The sequence below is a fragment of the Salvelinus sp. IW2-2015 genome, linkage group LG15 (genome assembly GCF_002910315.2).
Source record: "Salvelinus sp. IW2-2015 linkage group LG15, ASM291031v2, whole genome shotgun sequence".
Classification (NCBI taxonomy): Eukaryota; Metazoa; Chordata; class Actinopteri; order Salmoniformes; family Salmonidae; genus Salvelinus; species Salvelinus sp. IW2-2015.
In genome coordinates this window covers 17537526-17564088 of record NC_036855.1, presented here as the reverse complement: position 1 = coordinate 17564088, position 26563 = coordinate 17537526, and the positions used below count along the sequence as shown (strand labels likewise).

The 26563-nt window shown below is 41.3% G+C and overlaps 5 protein-coding genes across 9 annotated transcripts; 3 read left to right on the top strand and 2 right to left on the bottom strand.

Annotated features, from left to right (window-relative positions):
* The first annotated feature begins 384 nt into the window (after positions 1-384).
* Positions 385-3177, top strand: LOC111975033 (5'-AMP-activated protein kinase subunit beta-1). 2 transcript variants are annotated; one of them, XM_024003182.2, is made up of 8 exons: positions 385-540; positions 1384-1569; positions 1727-1896; positions 2026-2119; positions 2201-2315; positions 2479-2612; positions 2740-2808; positions 3005-3177. In XM_024003182.2, exons 2-8 carry the CDS (start codon positions 1408-1410, stop codon positions 3080-3082), a joined length of 822 nt encoding a protein of 273 aa, XP_023858950.1. In that variant the 5' UTR covers positions 385-540; positions 1384-1407; the 3' UTR covers positions 3083-3177. The 2 variants fall into 2 exon arrangements, with proteins under 2 accessions (XP_023858950.1, XP_023858951.1); XM_024003183.2 differs by having other exon boundaries at positions 396-540; positions 1389-1569.
* A 2956-nt stretch (positions 3178-6133) lies between these two features.
* On the bottom strand, positions 6134-7235 carry LOC111974665 (phospholipase A2, minor isoenzyme). The gene is made up of 4 exons (XM_024002571.2): positions 7160-7235; positions 6807-6963; positions 6593-6720; positions 6134-6404 (listed from the first exon to the last, which is right to left on the bottom strand). The coding sequence occupies exons 1-4, from the start codon at positions 7203-7205 to the stop codon at positions 6280-6282; spliced, it is 456 nt and encodes a 151-aa protein (XP_023858339.1). The 5' UTR covers positions 7206-7235; the 3' UTR covers positions 6134-6279.
* Positions 7236-8145: 910 nt separating this feature from the next.
* On the top strand, positions 8146-9671 carry LOC111974663 (phospholipase A2-like). The gene is made up of 4 exons (XM_024002570.2): positions 8146-8203; positions 8580-8736; positions 8953-9086; positions 9327-9671. Exons 1-4 carry the CDS (start codon positions 8155-8157, stop codon positions 9440-9442), a joined length of 456 nt encoding a protein of 151 aa, XP_023858338.1. The 5' UTR covers positions 8146-8154; the 3' UTR covers positions 9443-9671.
* asgrl1 (asialoglycoprotein receptor-like 1) lies at positions 9624-21169 on the bottom strand. 4 transcript variants are annotated; one of them, XM_024002567.2, is made up of 8 exons: positions 21143-21169; positions 20409-20492; positions 18708-18791; positions 18471-18566; positions 10981-11034; positions 10775-10914; positions 10582-10697; positions 9624-10006 (listed from the first exon to the last, which is right to left on the bottom strand). In XM_024002567.2, the coding sequence occupies exons 2-8, from the start codon at positions 20488-20490 to the stop codon at positions 9850-9852; spliced, it is 729 nt and encodes a 242-aa protein (XP_023858335.1). In that variant the 5' UTR covers positions 20491-20492; positions 21143-21169; the 3' UTR covers positions 9624-9849. The 4 variants fall into 4 exon arrangements, with proteins under 4 accessions (XP_023858335.1, XP_070303113.1, XP_023858334.1 ...); XM_070447012.1 differs by lacking the exon at positions 18471-18566 and having other exon boundaries at positions 21143-21164; XM_024002566.2 differs by lacking the exon at positions 21143-21169 and having other exon boundaries at positions 20409-20718.
* A 1642-nt stretch (positions 21170-22811) lies between these two features.
* LOC111975148 (cytochrome c oxidase subunit 6A, mitochondrial) lies at positions 22812-25020 on the top strand. Its single transcript, XM_024003344.3, has 3 exons — positions 22812-22980; positions 24400-24548; positions 24712-25020. Exons 1-3 carry the CDS (start codon positions 22878-22880, stop codon positions 24799-24801), a joined length of 342 nt encoding a protein of 113 aa, XP_023859112.1. The 5' UTR covers positions 22812-22877; the 3' UTR covers positions 24802-25020.
* Positions 25021-26563: the final 1543 nt, after the last annotated feature.

Here is a 26563-nt window from a genome sequence, read left to right as displayed (position 1 = left end):
TAGCTCTGTCTATGAATTTGAGAGTTGTTACATTTCTCCAGTCTCATTCCTTGGCTTTTTCCAGAAACAGGAGCGGATTCACGTGTTGTTGTTGTTTCAAATGCTGATTGCCACTTTAAGGCTAAATTCATAATTAGAACCATAGGATAAATTCTATGGTTCTAAAATTAATTGAGGCTTAAGATGCTTTTGCGAAACCGGGCCCTGGACGTTTCCTTTTTTAAACCTAGGAATCCATTATGGCCAATCCTAAAATGTGCTACAGCTTCACATTTTGTTTGTTAAATCAGAGTAGTGTTTTATGTTGTGACCTAGAAAAGGTTACACTAGTTTGTGAAATTGAACTGTCCTCAATGGTCTGAAAAATCATTCCGAGACAGGCGTGACTTCGAATGCGAAAAAACAGGAAGAGGTGTGTGCTCGTGCAGCCTACTGTTTGTCTTTGGGTTAGGTTACAATTTACCCTTTCAGGGGAAAATGGCGATAGGAAATACAATAGCGTAGATTCCCAGTATTAGAATTTCCAGAAATTAAACGAAGGTAAGAAAAGTGAAAACAATTAGGCCTAATTCAATGTTACTTTGGCATGGATCTTCCGGGTGTGGTGTGTTTTTAAGTTTGAGTAACGAGGCAGTTTTTGCCATAGGTGGTATATATAGTAGGTCATATGGTTTTTGCTTATGCACGGAAACGCAAACATAATGTCAGTGTGTGTCTGCGCCGGTGTTTGTTTTTGCGAGCACGTTTGTGTTGGGGTTAGGGGTATTGGTCATGTCAAGAGACGGGGATCTTTTATCAAATGTTTACATTTTGGTCTTGGCCATTTCTCAATCAATTACAATAGACTTTGGTGGAGGATCCGCCAACAGATTCGATCCTGCTTATTTACAGCTGCACTGCGTTCAGACAGCATCCCTGTGTATATTAAGGCACGGTGTAGCCTGCGCGAGATATGGCTTGGAAACATAGGCCCCTACCTCAACCAGGGATGAGAAATGGGCTGTACTCCGAATTGTCCCATTATCCCAACTGTTACACCGAGTAGATTTAATGACGGATAGTTTTTAAGTTAACTGCCGTTTTTGTCCTAGTTATCAATTCTGAGCACAACCCACAACCCATTGCACGTCTTAATATACACAGGAACGCTGCTGTCCCACCCTAGTGCAAGCTGTCTGTTCAACAAGGAAATGCTCAGAATGGCTAAATGTTCAACCAGGCCAGCTTCTGAAAATATTTTCTGTCATGTAAATGTCAGATATTAGAAGATATATTCATATTACATTATGTCAATGTGCCTTGTATATAACAGGGCTGGTGTGTACTATATTGACAGTATTATTGTTGTTGATAATTTTTTCATACTTGTGTGTTGATGATCAGTGCAGTGGTTGTTGCTGAGTCAGAATGGGAAACAACAGCAGCAGTGGTGAGCGGGCCAGTGCAGGTCAGGGTGAGAGACCCTATCAGCGTGATGATGGACAAGGTGCCAAGGATGGCGCACGGCCCAAGATTATCATGGACAGCACAGATGATGCTGACCTGTTTAACACCCGAGAGGCTAAAAACGTACAGAAATATAGATAGTGAAGTCTAAAGGGATTAATTCATTCAGATTTACATTAAAGTATTTACAAGGTTGCCTGTAGGGCAGGCTATACCCAACTTTTTTTTCTGTGGGCCTCAATGTGTAGTGATGTTGTTAATGTGAGTCCAATTGTGCCAGGCTCCTCAGGAGATCCAGGAGTTTCTAGCCTGGCAGAGGGACCTTGAGAGTGACAGTAAATGTCCCAGTCAGGCCAAGCCCACTGTGTTCCGTTGGACAGGCGCTGGCAAAGAGATCTTTGTGTCTGGATCATTCAACAACTGGGCCACCAAGATTCCCCTCAACAAAAGGTGAGCAGGTTTGGGGAAAACCTGAACAAAGCACTTTAATTTGGCAAAATGTGAATAGTTCATACTGATTGAAATTGAATGATGTTTCCTGCTCAATTTTGTTTGTATTGTGTTATTTTTCTGACCCAGCCAGAACAACTTTGCAGCGGTTGTGGACTTGCCTGAGGGAGAGCACCAGTATAAGTTCTGTGTAGATGGACAGTGGACCCTCGACCCGACAGGGGTGAGTACAAACCCTCTGTCGGAATGATATAATAACATTCCCTCTGTGTTCAGTCTTTCAACTGTATTTCATCCTTCACAGGCTGTGTTGACGACCAAAACTGGCACTGTCAATAATGTCATTCAGGTGAAGAGGACTGACTTTGAGGTGTTTGAAGCCCTCATGATTGATTCTCAGGAATGTGCAGATATGTCAGGTACTGATGCTTGATTACCATCATAATTTATGTGTTTTACCAATAACAACTCCATTTAGTGTTGAAGGCCATTTCATTTCTGATGATAAATTAATTAAGGTGCCTAATTTCACCTGGTGGTTTACTGCACATTGAATCATTGTGTGTGTCCCTGTGATTTCAGACCTCTCGAGTTCCCCTCCGGGACCCTACCAGCAGGACCCATACATAACCAAGACAAGCGACAAGCTCAAGAACCCCCCCATCCTGCCACCACACTTGCTGCAAGTCCTACTCAATAAGGACACTGGCGTGTCTGTGAGTGATGGTTTAGAGGCTGGAGAACACCTTCATTGGGAGTCATGATGGTGGAAATATGTTTTTATTTTCTCTGATTGGTGTCAATTTCTTAGTGCTAATTGTTTGTTTTCTATATCCTGAACAGTGTGACCCAGCCCTTCTTCCAGAGCCCAACCATGTGATGCTCAACCACCTCTATGCCCTCTCCATCAAGGTAAATCATTGCTGTTCTCAACTCATTTGTTTCCTCACTAGACCAGACACCTCAGCAGAGATGGGGTCAATTACATTCCCTGTTGTCAGTTGAATTTGACATAGAATAGAGCAATTCAAATTCTGTGTTAAATAGACCTCAACTCTGCATCTCAAGACATTCCTGCCTGATCCGTGTCTATTTTATTTTCTTTCAGGATGGGGTGATGGTTCTTAGCGCAACCCACCGCTACAAAAAGAAGTATGTGACCACACTTCTGTACAAGCCGATCTAATCATGCCATCATGTGCTTCCTGCCTAGAAACGTTTCAAATCTATTCTTGTATAATTCTGTTTTTTATATCGATGATTAAACTTCTCTCTATCTCAGATGATTTGTAAATAATATGACCACTTGACCTTTAAGAGTTAAAATGTTCTGTTCAGATATCTTTCTTCATATTAGCTCAAGGAAAAAGACCTGCATTTGCCAAACAGACACTTATCATGCTAGTTAATGGAAATGTATCCTTGTGTAATGGTGAGACAAAACCAGCTGCTCCAAAACTACACCAGAAAGTGGAAGATAGCCATATAAATACACAAACCAAGGTGGACAAAAAGTTATTGGATTCAGTCCAGAAATGACCTTGTTAGACTGCTTTTGCATATTGATTCTTGGTCTAACACCTTTTGATCTCACTTCCACTCGTACTCTCCAATAACTATATTACAGTGCATTCGGAAAGGATTCAGACGCCTTGACTTTTTCCACATTTTGTTATTTGAAAATGGATTAGATCGTTTTTTCAACCTCGTCAGTCTACAGACTACTCCGTAATGACAAAGCAAAAACAGGTTTTAGAAATTTTAACAATGTATAAAAAAAGAATAACGGTTATCACATTTACATAAGTATTCAGAAACGCCTTCCACTGTTGTCATCCACAAACTTAATGATGGTGTTGGAGTCGTGCTTGGCCACGCAGTCATGGGTGAACAGGGAGTACAGGAGAAGACTAAGCACAAACCCCTGAGGGGAACCAGTGTTGAGAATCAGTGTGGCAGATGTGTTGTTGACTACCCTTACCACCTGGGGGTGCCCGTCAGGAAGTCCAGGATCCAGTTGCAGAGGGAGGTGTTTAGTCCCAGGGTCCTTAGTTTAGTGATGAGCTTCGTGGACACAATGGTGTTGAACGCTGAGCTGTAGTCAATGAACAGCATTCTCATATAGGTGTTCCTTTTGTCCAGGTGGGAAAGGGCAGAATGGAGTGTGATTGAGATTGCGCCATCTGTGGATCTGTTGGGGCGGTATGTGAATTGGAGTGGGTCTAGGGTTTCTGCGATGTTGGTGTGAGCCATGACCAGCCTTTCAAAGCACTTCATGGCTACAGATGTGAGTGCTACAGGGCGGTAGTCGTTTAGGCAGGTTACCTTCGCATTCCTAGGCACAGGGATTATTGTGGTCTGCTTGAAAAGTGGGTATTACAGACTAGTTCAGGGAGAGGTTGAAAATGTCAGTGAAGACACTTGCCAGTTCAAGGGTTTTCCTTTATTTTTTTACTATTTTCTACATCAAACCTATGAAATAAAGCATATGAAATCATGTGGTAACCAAAAAAAGTGTTAAATAAATAAAAATAGATTTGATGTTTGAGATTCTTTAAAGTAGCCACTCTTTGCCTTGACAGTTGGCATTCTCTCAACCAGCTTCTTAAGGTAGTCACCTGGAATGCATTTCAATTAACAGGTGTGCCTTAAGTACATTTTTGGAATTTCTTTCCTTAATGCGTTTAATGCTACCTTGTGTTTTGACATGGTAGGGGTGGTATACAGAAGATAGCCCTATTTGGTAAAAGACCAAGTCCATATTGAGGCAAGAACAACTCAAATAGGCAAAGAGAAAAGACAGTCCATCATTACTTTAAGACATGAAGGTCAGTCAATACGGAAAATTTCAAGAACTTTGAAAGTTTCTTCAAGTGCAGTCGCAAAAACCATCAGGCGCTATGATGAAACTGGCTCTCATGAGGACCGCCACAGGGAAGGAAGACCCAGAGTTACCTCTGCTGTAGAGGATAAGTTCATTAGAGTTAACTGCACCTCAGATTGCAGCCCAAATAAATGTTTCACAGATGTTCACGTAACAGACACATCTCAACATCAACTGTTCAGAGGAGACTGCGTGAATCAGGCCTTCATGGTCAAATTTCTGCAACAGAACCACAACTAAAAGACACCAATAAGAAGAGACTTTCTTGGGCCAAGAAACACGAGCAATGGACATTAGACTGGTGGAAATCTGTCAGTTGGTCTGATGAGTCCAAATTTGAGATTTTTAGTTCCAACCGCCGTGTCTTTGTGAGACGCAGAGTAGGTGAACGAATGATCTCCGCATGTGTAGTTCTCACCGTGAAGCATGGAGGAGGAGGTGTGATGGTGTTGGGGTGCTTTGCTGGTGACACTGTCTGTGATTTATTTAGAATTCAATGCACACTTAACCAGCGTGGCTACTACAGCAATCTGCAGCGATACGCCATCCCATCTGGTTTGCGCTTAGTGGGACTATCATTTGTTTTTCAACAGGACAATGACTCAACACACCTCCAGGCTGTGTAAGGGCTATTTGACCAAGAAGAAGAGTGATGGAGTGCTGCATCAGATGACCTGGCCTCCACAATCACCTGACCTCAACCCAATTGAGATGGTTTGTGGATGACTTGGACTGCAGAGTGAAGGAAAGCAGCCAACAAGTGCTCAGCACTCCTTCAAGACTGTTGGAAAAGCATTCCAGATGAAGCTGGTTGAGAGAATGCGAAGAGTAAGCAATGCTGTCATCAAGGCAAAGGGTGGCTACTTTGAAGAGTCTAACATATAAAATATATTTTGATTTGTTTAACACTTTTTTGGTTATATGATTCCATATGTGTTGTTTCATAGTTTTGATGTCTTCACTATTATTCCACAATGTCGAAAATAGTAAAAATAAAGAAAAACCCTTGAGTAGGTGTGTCCAAACGAGTAGGTGTGTCCAATGTTTTGACTGGTACTGTATGTAAATAAGGTATTTCTGTTTTTTATTTTGTATACATTTGCAAACATTTCTGAAAACCTGTTTTTGCTTTGTCATTATGAGGTATTGTGTGTGTAGATTGAGGAAAATGTTTTATTTAATCCGTTTTAGAATAAGACTGTAAAGTAACAAAATGTGGAAAAAGTCAAGGAGTCTGAATTCTTCCTGAATGCACTGTATAAAGGTATTCTCCAGTTATTACTTACACAGAATTCTATGTGTTCAATACAAATACAGAACTAACAAACATATACTCAAAAGAATGCCATTCAATCATTTAATAGGTCAACAGTTTAATTGGCACAGTAAATTCCATTCCAGCAAACAAGACACACATCCATGAAACAGGATTCATAAACATGCAGTGAATCTACAGTAGTTTCAGATGTTCGTACTGCTTCCAGAGGATTTGTCTTGGCTCAGGTGATACAGTGGGTTTTGGGGTCCAGGTTATTGTTCTCAGGGTTGTAGGTGGACTGGGCGAAGCAGTTGGCGGCGACTCGGTCACACTCGCACACTGAGGCCTGGCACACATCGTTGGAAGCTGAGGCGTGAGGAAACAGGTTTAGGCTCATGATAAACATTAGTTGCAGTTATAATCAGAAAGCTGAAACCTCACCTTTACTTCAAAACATCATTGCATCTGACAATATAGAGCTTGGGCAGATTGTATAGTTTATTGAAAATGTATGTCCACAAATTATTTTATTGTTTCTACAATTCAGTTGTTACCTGAACAGGAGACCTGCCCATTCGTGCAAGAGAATATGTACACCTTGATGTAAGGGACGTCAATGATGGGACGGCACTCTGGAAGATGCCTGCTCGCTCGGTAGCAGAGGTCGTGGACCTCACAACACCTGAGAGAAGAAAGTTACGAGTTTTCTGAGATAGACATCATGACCAGGTTTTTCTGTATAACACAAGTGGAATGAAATCCAGTTACCTATCCAGGTCATCCCTGGGAGTCCCAGTCCCCCCCAACCCACACCAACAGCCATAGTTATTGTACACGAAGGGGTTGACATCAGGCTGGGTGCACGTGATCATTCTGCCAAATTGCCACAGAGCCTGGGGCTGCAGTGAACCATGGGCTACGTATGCTGGCAGAGGAGGGAGGTGAAGCTATCAGTCACACTACTGCACATATTCCTGACATTGAGGTTCCAAATAAGAGTTACAGAGGGCACACATGATTATTATTCTATCTGAAATCATCTCAGACTTTATGTATATTCTTAGGCAAGTGAAAAAGTGGACAACAAGCTTCGAATCAATATTGAAATGTGACAGGCTTACCGGTCAGCAGCAACAGGAGAGATTTTGGATGCATGACAGGAAACATTGAGGGTATATACCAACCTTACCTCCTCTTATATTAGATGAAGGGAGGTCAAGGAGAACAAGTGCTAAAATGGGAGGTAAACTGGGAGGGGTTGTGTCATACAGCCAGGAATATGAATGATATCTCAGCTAAAATGCTTTCCTCAGGTTCTAAACTTGTTTACCCAAGATTGCTACTGCTATTACATATACAAATTCAAAACAGAAACATGAGATATGACACGTAAAGGAAAACATGGGTTGAATGTGATTTCTACATGACACTAAAATGACAGGAGCTGTTATGCTATTGGGGGCTGCTGAGTAATATCAGCCTCGGGTCTATAAAGTAGAGATTAAGTAAGTCAAATCCTAACTGAAATATTGGCTGGTGGATGTTTTATGGCTGGATTAAATAAATATTTTAATTCTCTATGGTATATTCAATCAAATTAGACTGATTTATGTCATTTTTCCTCTTTTATATTGCTTTCTTAAAGCAGTCATTGTTAGGGTTGAAATACCAGCATTGTCCTCTATCATATCAATTGCTAATACTCTGAAAGGTACATTTTGCATTTCCCCTGATGTTCTTCCAAAGTACATTCCAGCAGATAGCTGTGTAAATGACAAAACACATGCTTAAATTCCCACACATTTCCATTACACAACTCCAGTCAAGCCTTGTACAATGACCTAATGAGTCTCCTGTATTTCTGCATATTATCCTATCGCTCTTGAAAAAGATTTTTAATCAGTGAGATTAACCTGGTTAAATAAATAAAACATGTAACCGGTATTGAAATGTGATTCAATGCACCTTTATCACTATACACAAGTGTTTATTATAATATGTCTGTGCAGTCCACTGTGTATCGCACCCTATCTAATCATCCAAAGCCTGCCCCTTAAGGCCATGATTCTATATATATCAGTTGCGTTCCAGATCAGCGATACTCTTCATCGCCAAAATGAGGTCTTCTCACACGCTGCTGCTGTTAGCCTTCTGTCTGCCAGTCTGTAAGTATTATTAATTACACTGTATTTTAAGACAGAGCTTTGATGCTGTCTATGCTTTTTAATAACAGAGCAGTGTACAGTCATCCTGTCATAGCTTTCTTTGCAGAAAATATTCCTTTAGTCAAGTCAGTGTGCACTGCAAAATATTTTACTCACAGCTGGTTATGCAAAATACATTTACATTAAGCAATAAGGGCTCACCAGTCACGTTGCCCAGTTGTGAATGTGACGTTGCCCAGTTCAATCATGATGCTGTATGGTTCCTTTTGAGTGATTCACTAGTTTTTATTTGTTTCTGATATAAAAATGGTAATGTCCGGTGTAGATATTTGAATGTGCTCTGTCTGTCTGAGACGTGGCCTCTCGTGTGTTTCAGTGCTGGCGGTGCATGAACCCAACCCATGGGCACTATGGCAGTTCAGAGCGATGATCGTCTGTGTTAACCCTAGCAGCTGGCCTGTGCTGGACTATGCTGACTACGGCTGCTACTGTGGGAAGGGTGGCTCAGGCACACCTGTGGATGATCTGGACAGGTACGCAGTCATGGAGGGGAAGATGGGGTCAGGGGTAGTGAACACGGCAAGAATCTGAGAGGATGAATTTGAACCTGGAGGTTGTGTACACTGTGTAGGTGGACGGCGGGAGTTATACAGTGTGTGTGTGTGGGGGGGGGGGGATATATACATTAGCTTTAACGGGAAGTCAGTCATTGTACTTGTATTGAAACAGATGCCCTCTGTGTGTTCCAGATGCTGTCAGGTTCATGACTATTGCTACTCTGATTCCATGCAGCACGAGGATTGCTGGAGCATCTTTGACAACCCTTACACTGAAATATATAGCTACCAGTGTGACAGAGCCTCTAAGACTGTCACCTGCAAAGGCGAGTGTGATCAGCATAACTATAGGATTCAAAAACAGTCCCTTTGTCAAAATATAACTTTTATTCTGCAACAGGACCCTCTTTAGGATGGTCTAGTCCTCTGCATCTTTTAAATTGGAGAAGCTCTATTTTCCTTCCCCCTTGAAAACTATTTACCATTACCCATCTTTCTCTTTCTCAATTTTCCCTCTTCTTCCCCTCCCGCCTCCTTACTTTTTCTTCTTTCTCTCTCTCATACAGAAAACAACAATCCATGTGAGATGTTTATCTGTGAGTGTGACAGAAAAGCAGCCATGTGCTTTGAGAAGGCGGGGTACAACCCAGAGCATGCGCACCTTCCCGGTGAGCACTGCTAGTATGGAAATGCACGGGAAACCAGGACATAACCTGCAGTGGCCCACCTTCTCTTGAAATCAATAACAGCTGTTATGATCCAATATGTGCCTCTGTATTGGTTATTGCTTTTCATATACACCCACAGATAGAGTGGATGCTGAACTGGAAAAATATCTGATGAAAAGACCTCCAAGAAAGCTATTAAATTCTGACATACCAAGGTTTAATTAAACATTATTCTGTGAATAAGCTCACGTTGTACACTGTGTGCTTCTTATCCTCAATACCATAATTTGTGATTGTTGTACAGTCACTGAAAGAAATCCATCCTTTCTCCTGTATCCTGAGACTGTCATGTTATATCAGTCAGGCAGCACTGGCATAGCTTACAGCTCATGTGTCAATGGCAAGCATGTGTTTCTGTTTCTCATTTCCCCTTTGCCTCACAGATGTAGTTGTACGTTAGGTTGCAGTCTGCATCATTCCAAAGCTTGCGTCGTCTGTGTGGACCGTCATGAAGCTGTCCACAGTCCTCTCCACTCACACCAACCTGCCAGTTGTCTGGCTGCCCTTTATCCCAGAAGCTGAGCAAAGACAGTAGAGGGAAGGATATTACCTATTATAAACTGGGTGGTTCGAGCCCTGAATGCTGATTGGCTGACAGCCGTGGTATACCACGGGTATGCCAAAACACATATTTTTACTGCTCTGGTTAGGTTGGTAATCAGTTTATAATAGCAATAAGGCATCTCGGGGGTTTGTGGTATATGGCCAAAATACCACAGCTAAGGGCTGTACCCAGTCACTCTGCGTTTGCGTCGTGCATAAGAACAGCCCTTAGCCGTGGTATATTGGCCATATATCACACCCCCTTAGGCCTTATTGCTTAATTATAATGTCTGGTGACTGTGTTTTTAGGATGTAATACACAATATCCCTACTCCAGAGGAGGCTGGTGGTGGGAGCTATAGGAGGATGGGCTCATTGTAATGGCTGGAATGGAATCAATGGAATGGAGTCAAAAAAGTGTTTTTTTCATGTGTTTGATGTGTGTGGTGTGTTTGGTACCATTCCATTGATTCCATTCCAGTCATTACACTGAGCCTGTCCTCCCACCAGCCGCTGCTGCCCTACTCTCATCATCCCAGTACTCCCTTACTGTGGAGTTGATTTGTAGTCAGTTCCATCCACCCAGGTCCAGTGGCCCTCTTGTGTTCTCTCCACAAGCCCAACCCAGTATCTCTCTCCTGCATCAATCACTTGGGAGATGTAGTCCTAAACAGCACAAATAGAGAACATTTACCGTAGCCCACAGCTCTTGATATGATACTGCCTCACCTCCTTGGCCTTACCAGCTCATCCTCACTGTTAAGAACAAGCAGCTGTGCTCCCAGCTCAATACATTTTTCCTCTGCACTGTTCCAGTTGAGCTTCCTTTTTGATGCCAGGTAGCAGCTATCCTGGAAGGACCACCATTCTTCACTACAAGTTCCTGAGGAGGACACAATGTTTTGCACAATGGATAGGGATGGACTTTATCTACCAATAAGTCACTTACCTCTCACTGGAAGCTGAAATTCATCATAATAGTGTTGGTTGATAGTAGCTGGATCTGAAAGGGACAAGAGTAAGATAATGAAGGAAGGAAGGAGTGAGAGATTATGAACAAAGCATCTACAATGTTATCCACTGATATACAGTGCCTTCGGAAACTATTCAGACCCCCTGACTTTTCCACATTTTGTTACGTTACAGCCTTATTATAAAATTGCTAAAATAGTTTTTTTCCCCCTCATCAATCTGACAAAGCAAAAATAGGTTTTTAGACATTTTTGCAAGTGTATTACAAATAAAAACAGATATCACATTTACATAAGTATTCAGACCCTTTACTTGTTGAAGCACCTTTGGCAGCGATTACAGTCTTGAGTCTTCTTGGGTATAACGCTAAAAGCTTGGCACACCTGTTTCTCCCATTCTCTGCAGATCCTCTCAAGCTCTATCAGATTTGATGGGGAGCGTTGCTGCACAGCTATTTTCAGGTTTCTCCAGAGATGTTTGATCGGGTTCAAGTCCGGGCTGTGGCTGGGCCACTCGAGGACATTCAGAGACTTGTCCCGAAGCCACTCCTGCGTTGTTTTGGCTGTGTCCTTAGGGTCATTGTCCTGTTGGAAGGTGAACCTTCACCCCAGTCTGAGGTCTTGAGCAGGTTTTCATCAAGGATCTATCGGTACTTTGCACCATTTTTTAAAAACCTTTATTTAACTAGGCAAGTCAGACAAGAACAAGTTCTTATTTACAATGAAAGCCTACCGGAAAACAGTGGGTTAACTGCCTTGTTCAGGGGCAGAACGACAGATTTTTTACCTTGTCAGCTCGGGGATTCGATCCAGCAACCTTCCGGTTACTGACCCAACGCTCTAACCACTAAGCTACCCGCCACCCCTCCGTTCATCTTTGCCTAGATCCTGACTAGTCAAACAAAAAACATCCAGTCCACGGCAGTCCTGTGGGCGAAAACAGCTAGTTGATGAGAGGTCGAAGGAGAATGGCAAGAATCGTGCAAGCTAACAGGCGGGCCACAAATAAGCAAATAACGGCACAGTACTACAGCGGTGTGCAGAATGGCATCAGAATTCACACCTCCTCCATCCTTATACACTGCTCAAAAAAATTAAGTGAACACTAAAATAACACATCCTAGATCTGAATGAATTAAATATTCTTATTAAATACTTTTTTCTTTACATAGTTGAATGTGCTGACAACAAAATCACAACAAATATCAATGGAAATTTCAGAATATAACCCATGGAGGTTCTGGATTTGGAGTCACACTCAAAATTAAAGTGGAAAACCACACTACAGGCTGATCCAACTTTGATGTAAGTGTCCTTAAAACAAGTACAAATGAGGCTCAGTAGTGTGTGTGGCCTCACGCGCTGTATGACCTCCCTAACACGCCTGGGCATGCTCCTGGTGAGGTGGCGGATGGTCTCATGAGGGATCTCTCCCAGACCTGCTAAAGCATCCGCCAACTCTGGACAGTCTGTGGTGCAACGTGGCGTTGGTGGATGGACGGAGACATGATGTCCCACGATGTGCTCAATTGGATTCAGGTCTGGGGAACGGCGCGGCCAGTCCTAGCATCAATGCCTTCCTCTTGCGGAATGCTGACACACTCCAGCCACATGAGGTCTAGCATTGTCTTGCTAGGAGGAAACCAGGGCCAACCGCACCAGCATATGGTCTCACAAGGGGTCTGAGGATCTCATCTCGGTACTAATGGCAGTCAGGCTATCTGGCGAGCCCCATGGAGGGCTGTGCGGCCCCCCAAAGAAATGCCACCCCACACCATGATGGAGGATGTTGCAGGCAGCAAGCGTTCTCCACGGCGTCTCCAGACTGTCACGTCTGTCACATGTGCTCATGTGTGACCTGCTTTCATCTGTGAAGAGCACAGGGCGCCAGTGGCGAATTTGCCAACTTGGTGTTCTCTGGCAAATGCCAAACGTCCTGCACGGGGTTGGGCTGTAAGCACAACCCCCACCTTGTGACGTCGGGCCCTCATCCACCCTCATAGTCTGTTTCTGACCGTTTGAGCAGACACATGCACATTTGTGGCCTGCTGGAGGTCATTTTGCAGGGCTCTGGCAGTGTCCTCCTTGCACAAAGGCGGCGGTAGCGGTCCTGCTGCTGGGTTGTTGCCCTCCTACGGCCTCCTCCACGTTCCTGATGTACTGGCTTGTCTCCTGGTAGCGCCTCCATGCTCTGGACACTACGCTGACAGACACAGCAAACCTTCTTGCCACAGCTCGCATTGATGTGCCATCCTGGATGAGCTGCACTACCTGAGGCACTTGTGTGGGTTGTAGACTCCTCTCATGCTACCACTAGAGTGAAAGTACCGCCAGCATTCAAAAGTGACCAAAACTCAGCCAGGAAGCATAGGAACTGAGAAGTGGTCTGTGGTCACCACCTGCAGAACCACTCCTTTATTGGGGGTGTTCTTGCTAAATGGCCTATAATTTCCACCTGTTGTCTATTCCATTTGCACAACAGCATGTGAAATTTATTGTCAATCAGTGTTGCTTCCTAAGTGGACAGTTTGATTTCACAGAAGTGTGATTGACTTGGAATTACAATGTGTTGTTTAAGTGTTCCCTTTATTTTTTTGAGCAGTGTATTAAGTCCCACCGTTGACAGTGCATGTCAAAGCAAAAACCAAGCCATGAGGTTGAAGGAATTGTCCGTAGAGCTCTGAGACAGGATTGTGTCAAGGCACAGATCTGGGGAGCGGTACCAAAAAATGTCGGCAGCTTTGAAGGTCAACTAAGAACACAATGGCCTCCATCATTCTTAAATGGAAGAAGTTTGGAACCACCATGACTCTTCCTAGAGCTGTCCGCCTGGCCAAACTGAGCAATAGGAGGAGAAGGGCCTTGGTCAGAGAGGTGATAAAGAACCCGATGGTCACTCTGACAGAGCTCCAGAGTTCCTCTGTGGAGATCCAGAAGGATTATCCAGAAGGATTATCATCTCTGCAGCAATCCACCTGTAGAAAGGCTCATGGAGTTGGTGGAATCGTTCCTTTAATTCATGGCCACTTGCTCAGCTGGGCCAGGGGCGCTTTAATTAGGTCAGGTGGAAATGTCAGACAGATATCAACTCATTAAAAGGAGGAAATCGCCATCGCCAGACCTCGCTGCTGTCTCTTCCTTAACTCCGTCTAATCCAGACATTCTGTGCGTCCATGAATCAACGTAAATCCACCGAATCTGTTACCTTTCATCTGAACTATCTGTTGCGATCGGGAGAGCGGGCCATCAGTTATTGTTTATAGTTATTACCGTGGAGCGTGGCTTGGAGCACATGCGTCAAACCTATTGTGTTATGTCAATGGATAATGATCACGGCCTTACAGATCATCACAGGCCAATTATGCCATTGACATATGGTTGAAATGTAACGAAATTACATGTACATATGAATACAAACCTGAAAGGATGAAATATGAAACGTCATTATTGTTTGCTGAACTGATCAATTCTGATATCAAACTGATGGAGATTATAGATTAAATAACCGATTACTGATTGAATTATTTGTATTATTATTCTCATGATTATGATGAATAGTTATGAGCCGAAATGACTCAATGACGATTCCTATTGACTTCTTATTGAACTGAATTGCTGAATTACCTAATTATGTTAATAATGAGAATGATTGTTATGATTTTACCTTTGTGATTATGAATTTGATTGGATACATGTTATTCTGTTTCCTTTGTTATGCAGCACAGACAAACTACCCAGTAAATATACCACTTTATGGTTAAAGGAATTCCTGCCTCAGTCTCATCCATTCCTCTGTCACCTGATCCATGACCACCTGTTTACCTTCACTGTCAGTCATTCTACCTGTCCAGCTAACCACACAGATTCCAATAATCTTTCACCACCAATCATGCCTTTATGGTAGAGTTGCCAGACGGAAGACACTCCTCAGTAAAAGGCACATGAAGGCCTGCTTGGAATTCGCCAAAAGGCACCTAAAGACTCTCAAGCCATGAGAAACAAGATTCTCTGGTCTGATGAAACCAAGATTGAACTCTTTGGCCTGAATGCCAAGTGTCACGTCTGGAAGAAACCAGGCACTGCTCATCACCTGGCCAATACCATCCCTACGGTGAAGCATGGTGGTGGCAGCATCATACTGTGCGGATGTTTTTCTGCGGAAGGGACTGGGAGACTAATCAGGATAGAGGGAAAGATGAACAGAGCAAAGTACAGAGAGAACCTGCTCCAGAGCGCTCAGGACTTATGTAAATGTCATATTATTTTTTTTTCTAAAAACCTGTTTTTGCTTTGTCATTATGGGGTATTGTGTGTAGTTTGATGGGGGAAAACAACTATTTAATCAATTTTAGAATAAGGCTGTAAAGTAACAAAATGTGAAAAAAGTCATGGGGTCTGAATACTTTCCGAATGCACTGTATTTGTCCAAAAAACTAAAATAATTCCTGAGCTTTCTTATATATTCTAGATATAGGACAGACAATTCAAAACCTAATTTCTTATTATTTATTTTTGGACTGTCTGTTTTGCCATTTATGAATGTATTATTCAATGTGTTTCCATGGTCTACAGTAGTAAAGGCCAAATTCAATATTTTATCAAATAATCTAAATTAAGTATATACAGCTGAAGTCGGAAGTACATACACTTAGGTTGGAGTTATTAAAACTCGTTTTTCAACCACTCCACAAATGTAATGTTAACAAACTATGGCTTTGGCAAGTTATAAATTTCATTTCTAATTCACTGTATTACAATTCCAGTGGATCAGAAGTTTACATACACTAAGTTGACTGTGCCTTTAAACAGCTTGGAAAATTCCAGAAAATGATGTCATGGCAAGCTTCTGATAGGCTAATTGACATAATTTGAGTCAATTGGAGGTGTACCTGTGGATGTATTTCAAGGCCTACCTTCAAACTCAGTGCCTCTTTTCTTGACATCATGGGAAAATCAAAAGAAATCAGCCAAGACCTCAGAAAAAAAAATTGTAGACCTCCACAAGTCTGGTTCATCATTGGGAGCAATTTCCAAACACCTGAAGGTACCATGTTCATCTGTACAAACAATAGTATGTAAGTATTAACACCATGGGACCACGCAGCCGTCATACCGCTCAGGAAGGAGACACGTTCTGTCTCCTAGAGATGAACGTACTTTGGTGCGAAAAGTGCAAATCAATTCCAGAACAACAGCAAAGGACCGTGTGAAGATTCTGGAGGAAACAGGTTCAAAAGTATCTATATCCACAGTAAAACAAGTCCTATATCGACATAACCTGAAAGGCCGCTCAGCAAGGAAGAAGCCACTGCTCCGAAACTGCCATAAAAAAGCCAGACTACGGTTTGCAACTGCACATGGGGACAAAGATTGTACTTTTTTGAGAAATGTCCTCTGATGAAACAAAAATAGAACTATTTGGCCATAATCACCATTGTTATGTTTGGAGGAAAAAGGGGGATGCTTGCAAGCCGAAGAACACCATCCCAACCGTGAAGCATGGGGGTGGCAGCATCGTGTTGTGGGGGTGCTTTGCTGCAGGAGGGACTGGTGCACTTCACAAAATAGATGGCATCATGAGGAAAGAAAATGATGTGGATATATTGAAGCAACATCTCAAGACATCAGTCAGGAAGTTAAAGTTTGGTCGCAAATGGGTCTTCCAAATGAACAATGACCCCAAGCATTCTTCCAAAGTTGTGGCAAAATGGCTTAAGGACAACAAAGTCAAGGTATAGGAGTGGCCATCACAAAGCCCTGACCTCAATCCTATAGAAAATTTGTGGGCAGAACTGAAAAAGTGTGTGTGAGCAAGGAGGCCTACAAACCTGACTCAGTTACACCAGCTCTGTCAGGAGGAATGGGCCAAAATTCACCCAACTTATTGTGGGAAGCTTGTGGAAGGTTATCCGAAACCGTTGGTCCAAGTTAAACAATTTAAAGGCAAATACTAATTGACTGTATGTAAACTTCTGACCCACTGGGAATGTGATGAAAGAAATAAAACCTGACATAAATAATTCTCTCTACTATTATTCTGACATTTCACATTCTTAAAATAAAGTGGTGATCCTAACTGACCTAAAACAGAGAATTTTTACTAGGATTAAATGTCAGGAATTGTGAAAAACTGAGATTAAATGTATTTGGCTAAGGTGTATGTAAACTTACGACTTCAACTGTATATACCTACAGGGCTCCTAAAATTCGCTATCTAAATTATCCATGGTATGACCATTTTAAACAATTCCATATGTTAGCTTAGTACACACATTCCCCATGTACACATACAAATCAGGTCATGTCTGAAACAATGGGGCAATCTTTGATCTGGCTAATGGAGTTCTGAAATGTCATTTTTTTCTTCCCACAGGTGATCATAATGCCATACCATATGATAGTGGTTGTTCTGGCACTCCCTATGTAATTTTAGGGTATTTACAGCAGTTTTTGTACATAGTCCCCCCATTTTAGGGGAGCAATTTTGGACAAATTCACTTATATGTGTATTAAAGTAGTCAAAAGTGTACTATTTGGTCCCATATTCCTAGCAGGCAATTATTACATCAGCTCGTGACTCTACAAACGTGTTGAATCCATTTGCTGTTTGTTTTGGTTGTGTTTTAAGATTATTTGGTGCCCAATAAAATAAATAAAAATAATAAATATTGTGTCATTTTGGAGTCACTTTTATTGTAAATAATAATATAATATGTTTCTAAACACATAATGTGGATACTACCATGATTAAGGATTGTCCTGAATGAATCATGAATAGTGATAAGTGAGAAAGTTTCACAAATATCATACCCCGTATACATGCTAACCTCTTACCATTACAATAACAGGGGTTATTGATCTTTGTGCCTCTGTAACTTTCTTACTCACCATTATTCACGATTATTCATAATCATGGTAGCATCCACATCAATAAAGAACTGTTCCAAAACATATTTTAGTCTTACTTATAATAAAAGTGACTCCAAAATGACACAATACATTATTCTCCATTCAGTTCTTATTGGGCAAAACATATTCCGAAACAGAAACACAACCAAAACAAACTGCAAACGCATCCAACAAGTTTGTAGTCAAAAGTGTGCCAGGAATATGGGACCAAATACTACACTTTTGAGTACTTTAATGCACTAAAAGTGAATTTGTCCAAATACTTATGAATAATTCAAATGAGGAGACTAGATACATAAAGTGCTTTTATTTGTAAATGGTAAAACAAATATGTATGAAAATACCCTCTGATACATTATAAGWGGAAATTCTGTACTGTCGCCTCATATGAAACATTTGATCTCAAATCCAAAATACTGGAGTATTTCTTTTTTATAGCTTCACTGTCCAAATAAATACAGGAGGGGAGTGTACATGTCTAATATAATATATAATCCTTCAACAAGACTCTGAGGTTAATTAGCCCTTTAGTAATAAAAGCCTTTAAACATCACTGTACCTGAACTGGAAGATGTGGCAAAAGCACCCATCACAGTCTTGTTCAGGGACTCAAGGTAAATATGGACATCAACTATCGCTTGGTTTAACTGAGAGACTTAGGAAAATGGAGGAAGGATTGATTGAAAAAAATAAAAAATAAATTATTAATTGGTAATAGAGAGTTTAACAATACAATTTGATTTGTATTTTGGTCCCCTTGAATTATAAATTAACTGTACAATTAAGCAAGCCTTACATTTAAGTCCAGTTATCAGCAGTATTATCAACAGGAGAAGCACCAAGACACCATACAGGAGATGAACCACCCTGCTCTGCATACCTGAAATAATATACAGTGGGAAGAAAATTACTAGGATTTCTGCATATATTGGTCATAACATTTTATCTGATCTTCATCTAAGTTACAACAATAGACAAACACAGTCTGCTTAAACTAATAACACACAATTATAATTGTTCATGTCTTTAATGAACACACTGTGTAAACATTAAAAGTGCAGGTTGGAAAAAGTACATGAACCCTTGGATTTAATAACTGGTTGACCCTCCTTTGGCAGCAATAACCTCAACCAAACGTTTTCTGTAGTTGCGGATCAGACCTGCACAACTGTCAGGAGGAATTTTGGACCATTCCTCTTTACAAAACTGTATCAGTTCCACAATATTCTTGGGATGTCTGGTGTGAACTGCTCTCGAGGTCCTGCACAGCATCTCAATCGGGTTGAGGTCAGGACTGACTGGGCCTCTCCAGAAGGCGTATTTTCTTCTGTTCAAGCCATTCTGTTGTTGATTTACTTCTGTCTTTTGGGTTGTTGTCCTGTTGCATCACCTAACTTCTGTTGAGCTTCAATTGGCTAACAGATAGCCTTACATTCTCTTGCAAAATGTCTTGATAAACTTGGGAATTCATTTTTCCATCGATGATAGCAAGCTGTCCAGGCCCTGAGGCAGCAAAGCAGCCCCACTATAGTTTACAGTTGGGATGAGGTGTTGATTTTGGTGTGCTGTGCCTTTTTTCTCCACACATAGTGTTGTGTGTTCCTTCCAAACAACACAACTTTAGTTTAATCTGTCCAAATAATATTTTGCCAGTGGTGCTGTGGAACATCCAGGTGCTCTTTTGCGAACTTCAGACATGCAGCAATGTTTTTTTTGGACAGCAGTGACTTCTTTCGTGGTGTCCTCCAATGAACACCATTCTTGTTTAGTGTTTTACGTATCGTAGACTCGTCAACAGAGATGTTAGCATCTTCCAGAGATTTCTGTAAGTCTTTAGCTGACACTTTAGGATTCTTCTTAACCTCATTGAGCATTCTGCGCTGTGCTCTTGCAGTCATCTTTGCAGGACAGCCACTCCTAGGGAGAGTAGCAACAGTGCGGAAATTTCTCAATTTATAGACAATTTGTCTTACCGTGGACTGTCTTTTAGAGATACTTTTGTAACCCTTTCCAGCTTTATGCAAGGCAACAATTCTTCTGAGATCTCTTTTGTTCGAGGCATGGTTCACATCAGGCAATGCTTTTTGTGAATAGCAAACTGACATTTTGTGAGTGTTTTTTAATGGGGCTCTAACCAAAATCTCCAATTTTGTCTCATTGATTCGACTCCAGGTTAGTTGACTCCAATTAGCTTTTGGAGAAGTCATTAACCTAGGGGTTCACATACTTTTTCCATACCTACACTGTGAATGTTTAAATGATGTATTCAACATAGAAAAGAAAAATACAATAATATGTGTGTTATTAGTTTAAGTACACTGTGTTTGTCTATTATTGTGACTTAGATGAAGATCAGATCAAATTTTATGCCAAATTTATGCAGAAATCCAGGTAATTCCAAAGGGTTCACATTCTTTTTCTTGCCACTGTACATGGAGAAAATTACATGGAATATGAAGGCACATTAACAGATATTGATTAAAATAGATTAGTTTACCTCTTTGTGGGATGATTTTCCTCCGACTGTGGTTACTTTCAATGTCAGACGTACCAAATTCATCATACTGAATGGAATCCATTTCTGGAGGAGAGATTTCCATTTTGAAAATGAATTGAGGTCTTTAGTGCTTTTGTCAGCAATATGCCCTGACTCAAAATGAAACATGTCACTCATCGCGTCCAGACATTTGCAATTTAGAGATAGAAAAGCTGGTAATCCGTAATGTATCTGAAGTTCAAATGTCCCAAATTAACCTGTGCTGTGGTAGTGAATTTATTCGTGCCAGGACAGTAAAGCAAATGAAAAGACAGTTAGATGATAGGAGCTCTTGTGTTTTAAGGTCATAGACTAAATAGTTGAATATTAACCTCTCAATCAATAGCCTCTATGCTAACCTGCATCTCACAATCACATGAAATACAGACACCATGATGATTGATTTCCCAATTTGAATTATTATGTGTCAAAATCTCAACACACAGACTAGAAGAAAGTAGATAATTATGTATTTAGAAAAAATCTAATTAAGTTCAGATGAAGTTATGATATTAAGTTATGATATGATTATTCAATAAAAGTCCAGGTTCGAAATGTAGTAGGCTACATACATATCATATTGTAAATGTTTAGGCTAAATCTGATGATGGTGAGAATGATTTTGCTGCCTACTACCAAACACAAACCCCCCAAAATCTTGGAACTCTGACACCCACTCTGCATTTATCCCTTACCTCACTCCTGTTATGTTCATGGAAATGTGAACAGCTCTCAGCTGATCTATCAGTCTGTCCAGTCTTCTTCTGGTATTTGACCAAAGGTTCAAAGTTGTGTTTGTGTCTAGTCCTCCCACTGAGTTTGTTATATGTGATATTGAACAAAGAACACAAACAATTCTGAGAAGTAACCAATCCAAGCTTGATATAAAGAACAATATAGAAGATTTGATAGCATAGGCCTAGGCTATATAAGAAGTCAAGATTATTATGAACTCATTCAGACAGAGTAGAATTTGCCATACGGTACAGTTGGGTCCATATTTGGTGATTTAGTTTACTGTAGATGCAAAACTGAAGAATCTGGTACAATGTTGGTTAGGGTCATTTTGTCACATAGTCTCTGCATAGGGCTATAGCTAGTAGGCTACTGTAAAAAAGTATAGTTAAAATCTCACTTTTAGGCCTCCCGAGTGGCGCAGCGGTCTAAGGCACTGCATCACTACAGATCCTGGTTCGATCCCAGACTGTGTCGCAGCCGGCCGTGACCGACCCATGAGGCGGTACACAATTGGCCCATTGTTGTCCGGGTTAGGGGAGGGTTTAGTGTACTGTGTTTCCACCGACCCATTGGTGCCTCTGGCTTCCGGGTTAAGCGAGTGTTGTGTCAAGAAGCAGTGAGGCTTGGCGGGGTCATGTTTGGGAGGAGGCACTGCTCTCGACCTTCGCCTCTCCCGAGTCCGTACGGGAGTTGCAGTGATGGGACAAGACTGTAACTACCAATTGGATATCACGAAAAAGGGGTAAAAATGTAATGATAAAAAAAAAAATCTCACTTTTAAAGTTAATATTCTGTTAACTCATACCCAAATAATGTTGTTGACTTATCCTATACTCCAGTCTAGGCTGCTGAGCAGAGGACGGCTCATAATAATGGCCAGAACAAAGCGAATGGAATAGCATCAATACCATTCCATTAATTCCTGAGTGCTCCCGAATGGCACAGCTGTCTAAGCCACTGCATCTCAGTGCAAGAGGCATCACTACAGTTCCTGGTTTGAATCCAGACCGTATCACATCTGGTCGTGATTGGGAGTCTCATAGGGCGGCGAACAATTGGCCCAGCGCCGCCTGGGTTTGGCCGGGTAGGCCGTCATTGTAAATAAGAATTTGTTCTTAACTGACTTGCCTAGTTAAATAAAGGTTACATTTTTAAATAATATTTTTAAAAATTCTGCTCCAACCATTACCACAAACCTGTCCTCCCCATCCACTTAAGGTGCCACCAACCTCCTGTGCTATACTCGTATTGTTGGCCAAAGCATAAATTAGAGGGGGGGGGGGAAACCACTTCAGAAACCCCACCTCAAACTTGTATCTCAAACAGAACGTTTTAAAAATGCTTACTATTTCCTCATATAGGATGATGTCATCACCCTGAGGAGGATGAGCGGGCCAATCAGCGGTCTACTTGCGTTCATATTTTTAATGACCGGTATAAGCCCACACCACCATGTTGTTGTTGTTTTTTTGCATACTTCATTGACATTTTTTGGAAAGAAAAGTATTTCACTCGTATTGTATTGCGTCATTGACATTTTTTGGAAAGAAAAGTATTTCACTCGTATTGTATTGTGTTTTACCTCTCTTTTCAGATGACCGTTCTAGGTGGTCTGGTTGTTGTTTTCAGCAGAGCACGTTTCCCCTACATCACTTCCGTTCATCTGCTGATCGAGTCAGAAAGACAGTGGAAATGGCGGCCTTCGGACGAATTTCTCAAACTCTCCTGCGGTCCTCATTGATCCAGACTCGTCAACTCTCTGCCACAGCGGCTCATGGTCATGGGGAGCAAACAGGTAATGCCACACAAACATTGCTCAAAGGACACGATTTACGAATGACAAAACCATAAACATATTCTTGGAGGACGTGGTACCTTCATGACCTTGCTAGCTAACGTTAGCGCGAGGCAGCATACAGCTGCTGTATTCGATAACGTTAACTAGCTAGGTTAGAAAAATCAACCACATACCTAGCTACACAGGACTCGTTGGCAATTGCTAAATCCCCATTCTATACGACCCAGGTGGCTGGATTAACACAATGTTAGACTAAGCTAACTAGAGCTCATTTGCAGAAGAGACCTTGGTCTCAACATGACTCCCTGTTGAATTAAATGTTAACTACGATAGGTAATGTTTTCATTTAACTTTTAGATGACTAGATATTTAACGCTAGTTAGCTAGATAACTGTACACCCTATTGCTAGTTTTCAAACCTACCAAACATCTGTCTAGGTTGTGTTTTGAATGTCCCATCTCAGATTTAGCTAGCCAACGTTAGCGCAGTATGTGAAGGCAATGAAGAAAAAAAGTATTTTTTAAAAATTGTTTCACAATTGTGATTTAACAATGTCAATGTCATGGAGATCAGTTAGCAAGCTCATAGCCGTAGTGAGTTAAAGGCGTTCACTAATTTCGACCATAACTTAGGCCTTCAGGTAGGGGGTAGCTCTCCTGTTTTCTCTCCATGACCATGGGGGGTAGGGAACCTTGTACCTGGAGTGCTGCCAGTACTGCAGGACTTTGTCAACCTAGCATGACACCTTATTCATCCAATAACCTCTTTACCAACAGTAACTTGCTAAATTCTTCACATCTGTTCTCCCAGGTCAGCAAAATGTTAAATCTAAAAGATTAAGTGTTGTGGCACTCAACTGTGTGCAGTAGTTCAATTGTGGTTAAATACTCTACTGGACCTTTTATTTTTTATTTAACATTTATTTAACTAGGCAAGTCAGTTAAGAACACATGCTTATTTGCAATGACGGCCTAGGAACAGTGGGTAGAACAGGGGCAGAACCTCTGTAAACTGTACTTCAGCGAGCACACAATTTCAAATGCCTCATGCAGTGATCATGGTTTATATTTGTAAAAAAGTATGTGATTGGATTAGCTAAGTTAGAGGCTCTTTGGAAATGGAAACTCAACAGTACACACCCTGTACCTGTTGCACTTYGGTGGTTGCATTGACATTGACATGTGCAGAGATTGAGATACTTAGGAGCACACATTCAAAGGAAAGGAAGTTACGGATTTAACATTCCAGTGACCTCAAAGTAGCTGTTAGTTTTCAACATGTTTGTCACATCACAATGTATTTAAACAGAACATAAAGGTTAAATGTATTAACTATAACTGGCTTAAGTGTAAATGAAGCCTTTGTTACTCGTCAAACAACAATGTATTTTTTTGTTTCCTTTGTTTCTTCTCCAGCCAGAACATGGAAGATCCTCTCCTTTGTGGTTGCCCTTCCAGGAGTTGCAGTGTGCATGTTGAACATGTACCTAAAAATGCAGCACCATGCTGCACACCATGTGGAGCCAGAGTTTGTCCCTTACAGCCATCTTCGCATTCGCAGCAAGGTCTGATAAATTATGGCTAGATCCTAAATATTTATTGTTGCAAAACACGTTTCTTTGATTATATACTTTTTAGCATTGTCTAATTTTGCATTGAGTAGTTACATTTGAATCTGCCCCCTGTTAATTTACTTTGTCACTGTTAACTTGATTCTTCTCTCACCAGCGTTTCCCTTGGGGTGATGGCAACAAGAGCCTGTTCCACAACCCTGAAGTGAATGCCCTCCCTGATGGCTATGAGGGACGTGATGAGTGATCTCTCCCTCAGACCACCTCACACACTGGGACCAGTCTCTTTCCTCAATTCATTACTGTTACTGGACCACACTCCCCAAACTGTTTACTCTTCTCTATTCTATTATGTTTACCTCTGTGCACCTGCCACAAGGGACCCAAAATGTTAGTTACATTTTTCTGGACCATTTAACACCATTTCTGCTTAACTTAAATAAAATAAATAATTATTACCAAAATACATTGTGGTGTTAACTCTCAATTTGACACAATATGGTTTCTGTCTGTTTCTCCAAATGTGTTTTAGAATAACGAAAGGAGTTTAGAACTTCATGTTTCAGAACGACACTGTTTGACCCCAATTACACCCGTACTTTCACATGACTAACTTGCGTTACTCTTGCAAACCAGTAGGGTTGTCACTAGTTACCACAGCCACAAAGTCAAAGTCAATTGTGTATCCTGAAAATGTAAAACAAATTACGTTTGTATTAAAGGTGAGGCATAAGGTTAGCAGTGTGGTTGGGCTTGAAATGAGATTAAGAGATGGTAGAAATAGGTTGGGTTTAGCCATAATTATGACTGTGGTAACGACCTGCGAGTAAATCTGTTTTCAATTCAGTTGTAAAATTGTCTGAAACAGTCTTGCAAAGGAAGTTTATGAAATGTGAAAGTATTCTGCTGAGTTGACTTTAAATGTGTTACCTTGAAAAACAGAGGAAGAGTGCGTAAACTTCTTTTGGAACAAGATTGTTGGGTAAGCTAAACGTCAGCCAGCTGGTAGCTTGCTTGACATGGCACAATCTGCAAAGTGAAATGATTTCCAGTAATACTTTTGGGCTATTCTGATCAGTTTTTATTTTTATCAAGCAGTCTCCAATTGCCGGCAACAGTTGGTTGAATAGTGAATGCATGGCATATCAACATAAACAGTATATCTACCTATGCATTTTACCTGGGATCTAACTCAAATTCGAATGAATCCACTCGTATTATTAATCTGTCCTTATAAATGGAGGGATGAATGTGGAGGACAGCCTTTGAGGCAACCAGTACAACCCACTGACAGCTATGGCTGAGATCACTGCCTGACTCAAGGAGGGACTGTCACCTGATCTGAGATTCTATTCTTCTCCTGTATTTAATTGGGCTTCTATCCTTAGTCGGCCATTCTATAGTACCTACTTTTCTATTAGTAGTGTTGGTATGGTGTTATGTAATTTTACACTGATTTCTTGGTGATTTGCAAATGCATTAACTTCTTCCTGTATGATGGGTCAAAGGTGAGGGTGACCCTACAAGAGCTGGAATCTGCGACTTCTATCCTGAAGAGGTAGGGACATCAGAGAAGATGTGTTCCCTAGGCGAGATTATTGATACTAACTGCGTACCAAGAATGATCCCTGTTTTTATTGATGATCCCATACCATATGACGGCCCATAAGACATCTTCAAATGTTTAAGGAAACGCTTACAGATAAAGTGCAATGGTCTTATTGATACATTCACTCACATCTCAGATGTATAGACCATTGTAATGAGAATGCTCGTCCACTAAACCAGTTAAAATGCCACAGGGTTGTTTAGTGATGTTTTTGTCTCTCCATCCCCCGTGTAGATGTCATTACTCTCCATGCTGCTCTCTCTCAGGCCTTAAGCTGTTAAGTGGAAATACCAGACATCAGTCTCTGTGACCTCGATCAGCTTATAAATCACTTTAGTTTTTATAACGGCCCTATCCGCCAGAGTTACCAGGTACAGTCATCTCTAACACTTATCTTAGC

What these genes read in the sequence shown, in the direction of transcription:
- LOC111975033 (XM_024003182.2), top strand. Translation starts at nt 1,408, where the DNA reads ATGGGAAACAACAGCAGCAGTGGTGAGCGGGCCAGTGCAGGTCAGGGT. An exon ending in AAGATTCCCCTCAACAAAAG is followed by an intron (nt 1,897 to 2,025) that starts GTGAGCAGGTTT and finishes TTTCTGACCCAG; the next exon opens with CCAGAACAACTTTGCAGCGG. An exon ending in TCTATGCCCTCTCCATCAAG is followed by an intron (nt 2,809 to 3,004) that starts GTAAATCATTGC and finishes ATTTTCTTTCAG; the next exon opens with GATGGGGTGATGGTTCTTAG.
- LOC111974665 (XM_024002571.2), bottom strand. Translation starts at nt 7,205, where the DNA reads ATGTTTCCTGTCATGCATCCAAAATCTCTCCTGTTGCTGCTGACCG. An exon ending in TCTCCTGTTGCTGCTGACCG is followed by an intron (nt 6,964 to 7,159) that starts GTAAGCCTGTCA and finishes CTCCTCTGCCAG; the next exon opens with CATACGTAGCCCATGGTTCA. An exon ending in CCCAGGGATGACCTGGATAG is followed by an intron (nt 6,721 to 6,806) that starts GTAACTGGATTT and finishes TTCTTCTCTCAG; the next exon opens with GTGTTGTGAGGTCCACGACC.
- LOC111974663 (XM_024002570.2), top strand. Translation starts at nt 8,155, where the DNA reads ATGAGGTCTTCTCACACGCTGCTGCTGTTAGCCTTCTGTCTGCCAGTC. An exon ending in AGCCTTCTGTCTGCCAGTCT is followed by an intron (nt 8,204 to 8,579) that starts GTAAGTATTATT and finishes CGTGTGTTTCAG; the next exon opens with TGCTGGCGGTGCATGAACCC. An exon ending in CCTGTGGATGATCTGGACAG is followed by an intron (nt 8,737 to 8,952) that starts GTACGCAGTCAT and finishes TGTGTGTTCCAG; the next exon opens with ATGCTGTCAGGTTCATGACT.
- asgrl1 (XM_024002566.2), bottom strand. Translation starts at nt 20,511, where the DNA reads ATGGAAATCTCTCCTCCAGAAATGGATTCCATTCAGTATGATGAATTT. An exon ending in ATTTCAGCTTCCAGTGAGAG is followed by an intron (nt 10,915 to 10,980) that starts GTAAGTGACTTA and finishes TGTCCTCCTCAG; the next exon opens with GAACTTGTAGTGAAGAATGG. An exon ending in TTAACAGTGAGGATGAGCTG is followed by an intron (nt 10,698 to 10,774) that starts GTAAGGCCAAGG and finishes TGTGCTGTTTAG; the next exon opens with GACTACATCTCCCAAGTGAT.
- LOC111975148 (XM_024003344.3), top strand. Translation starts at nt 22,878, where the DNA reads ATGGCGGCCTTCGGACGAATTTCTCAAACTCTCCTGCGGTCCTCATTG. An exon ending in TGGTCATGGGGAGCAAACAG is followed by an intron (nt 22,981 to 24,399) that starts GTAATGCCACAC and finishes TTTCTTCTCCAG; the next exon opens with CCAGAACATGGAAGATCCTC. An exon ending in ATCTTCGCATTCGCAGCAAG is followed by an intron (nt 24,549 to 24,711) that starts GTCTGATAAATT and finishes TTCTCTCACCAG; the next exon opens with CGTTTCCCTTGGGGTGATGG.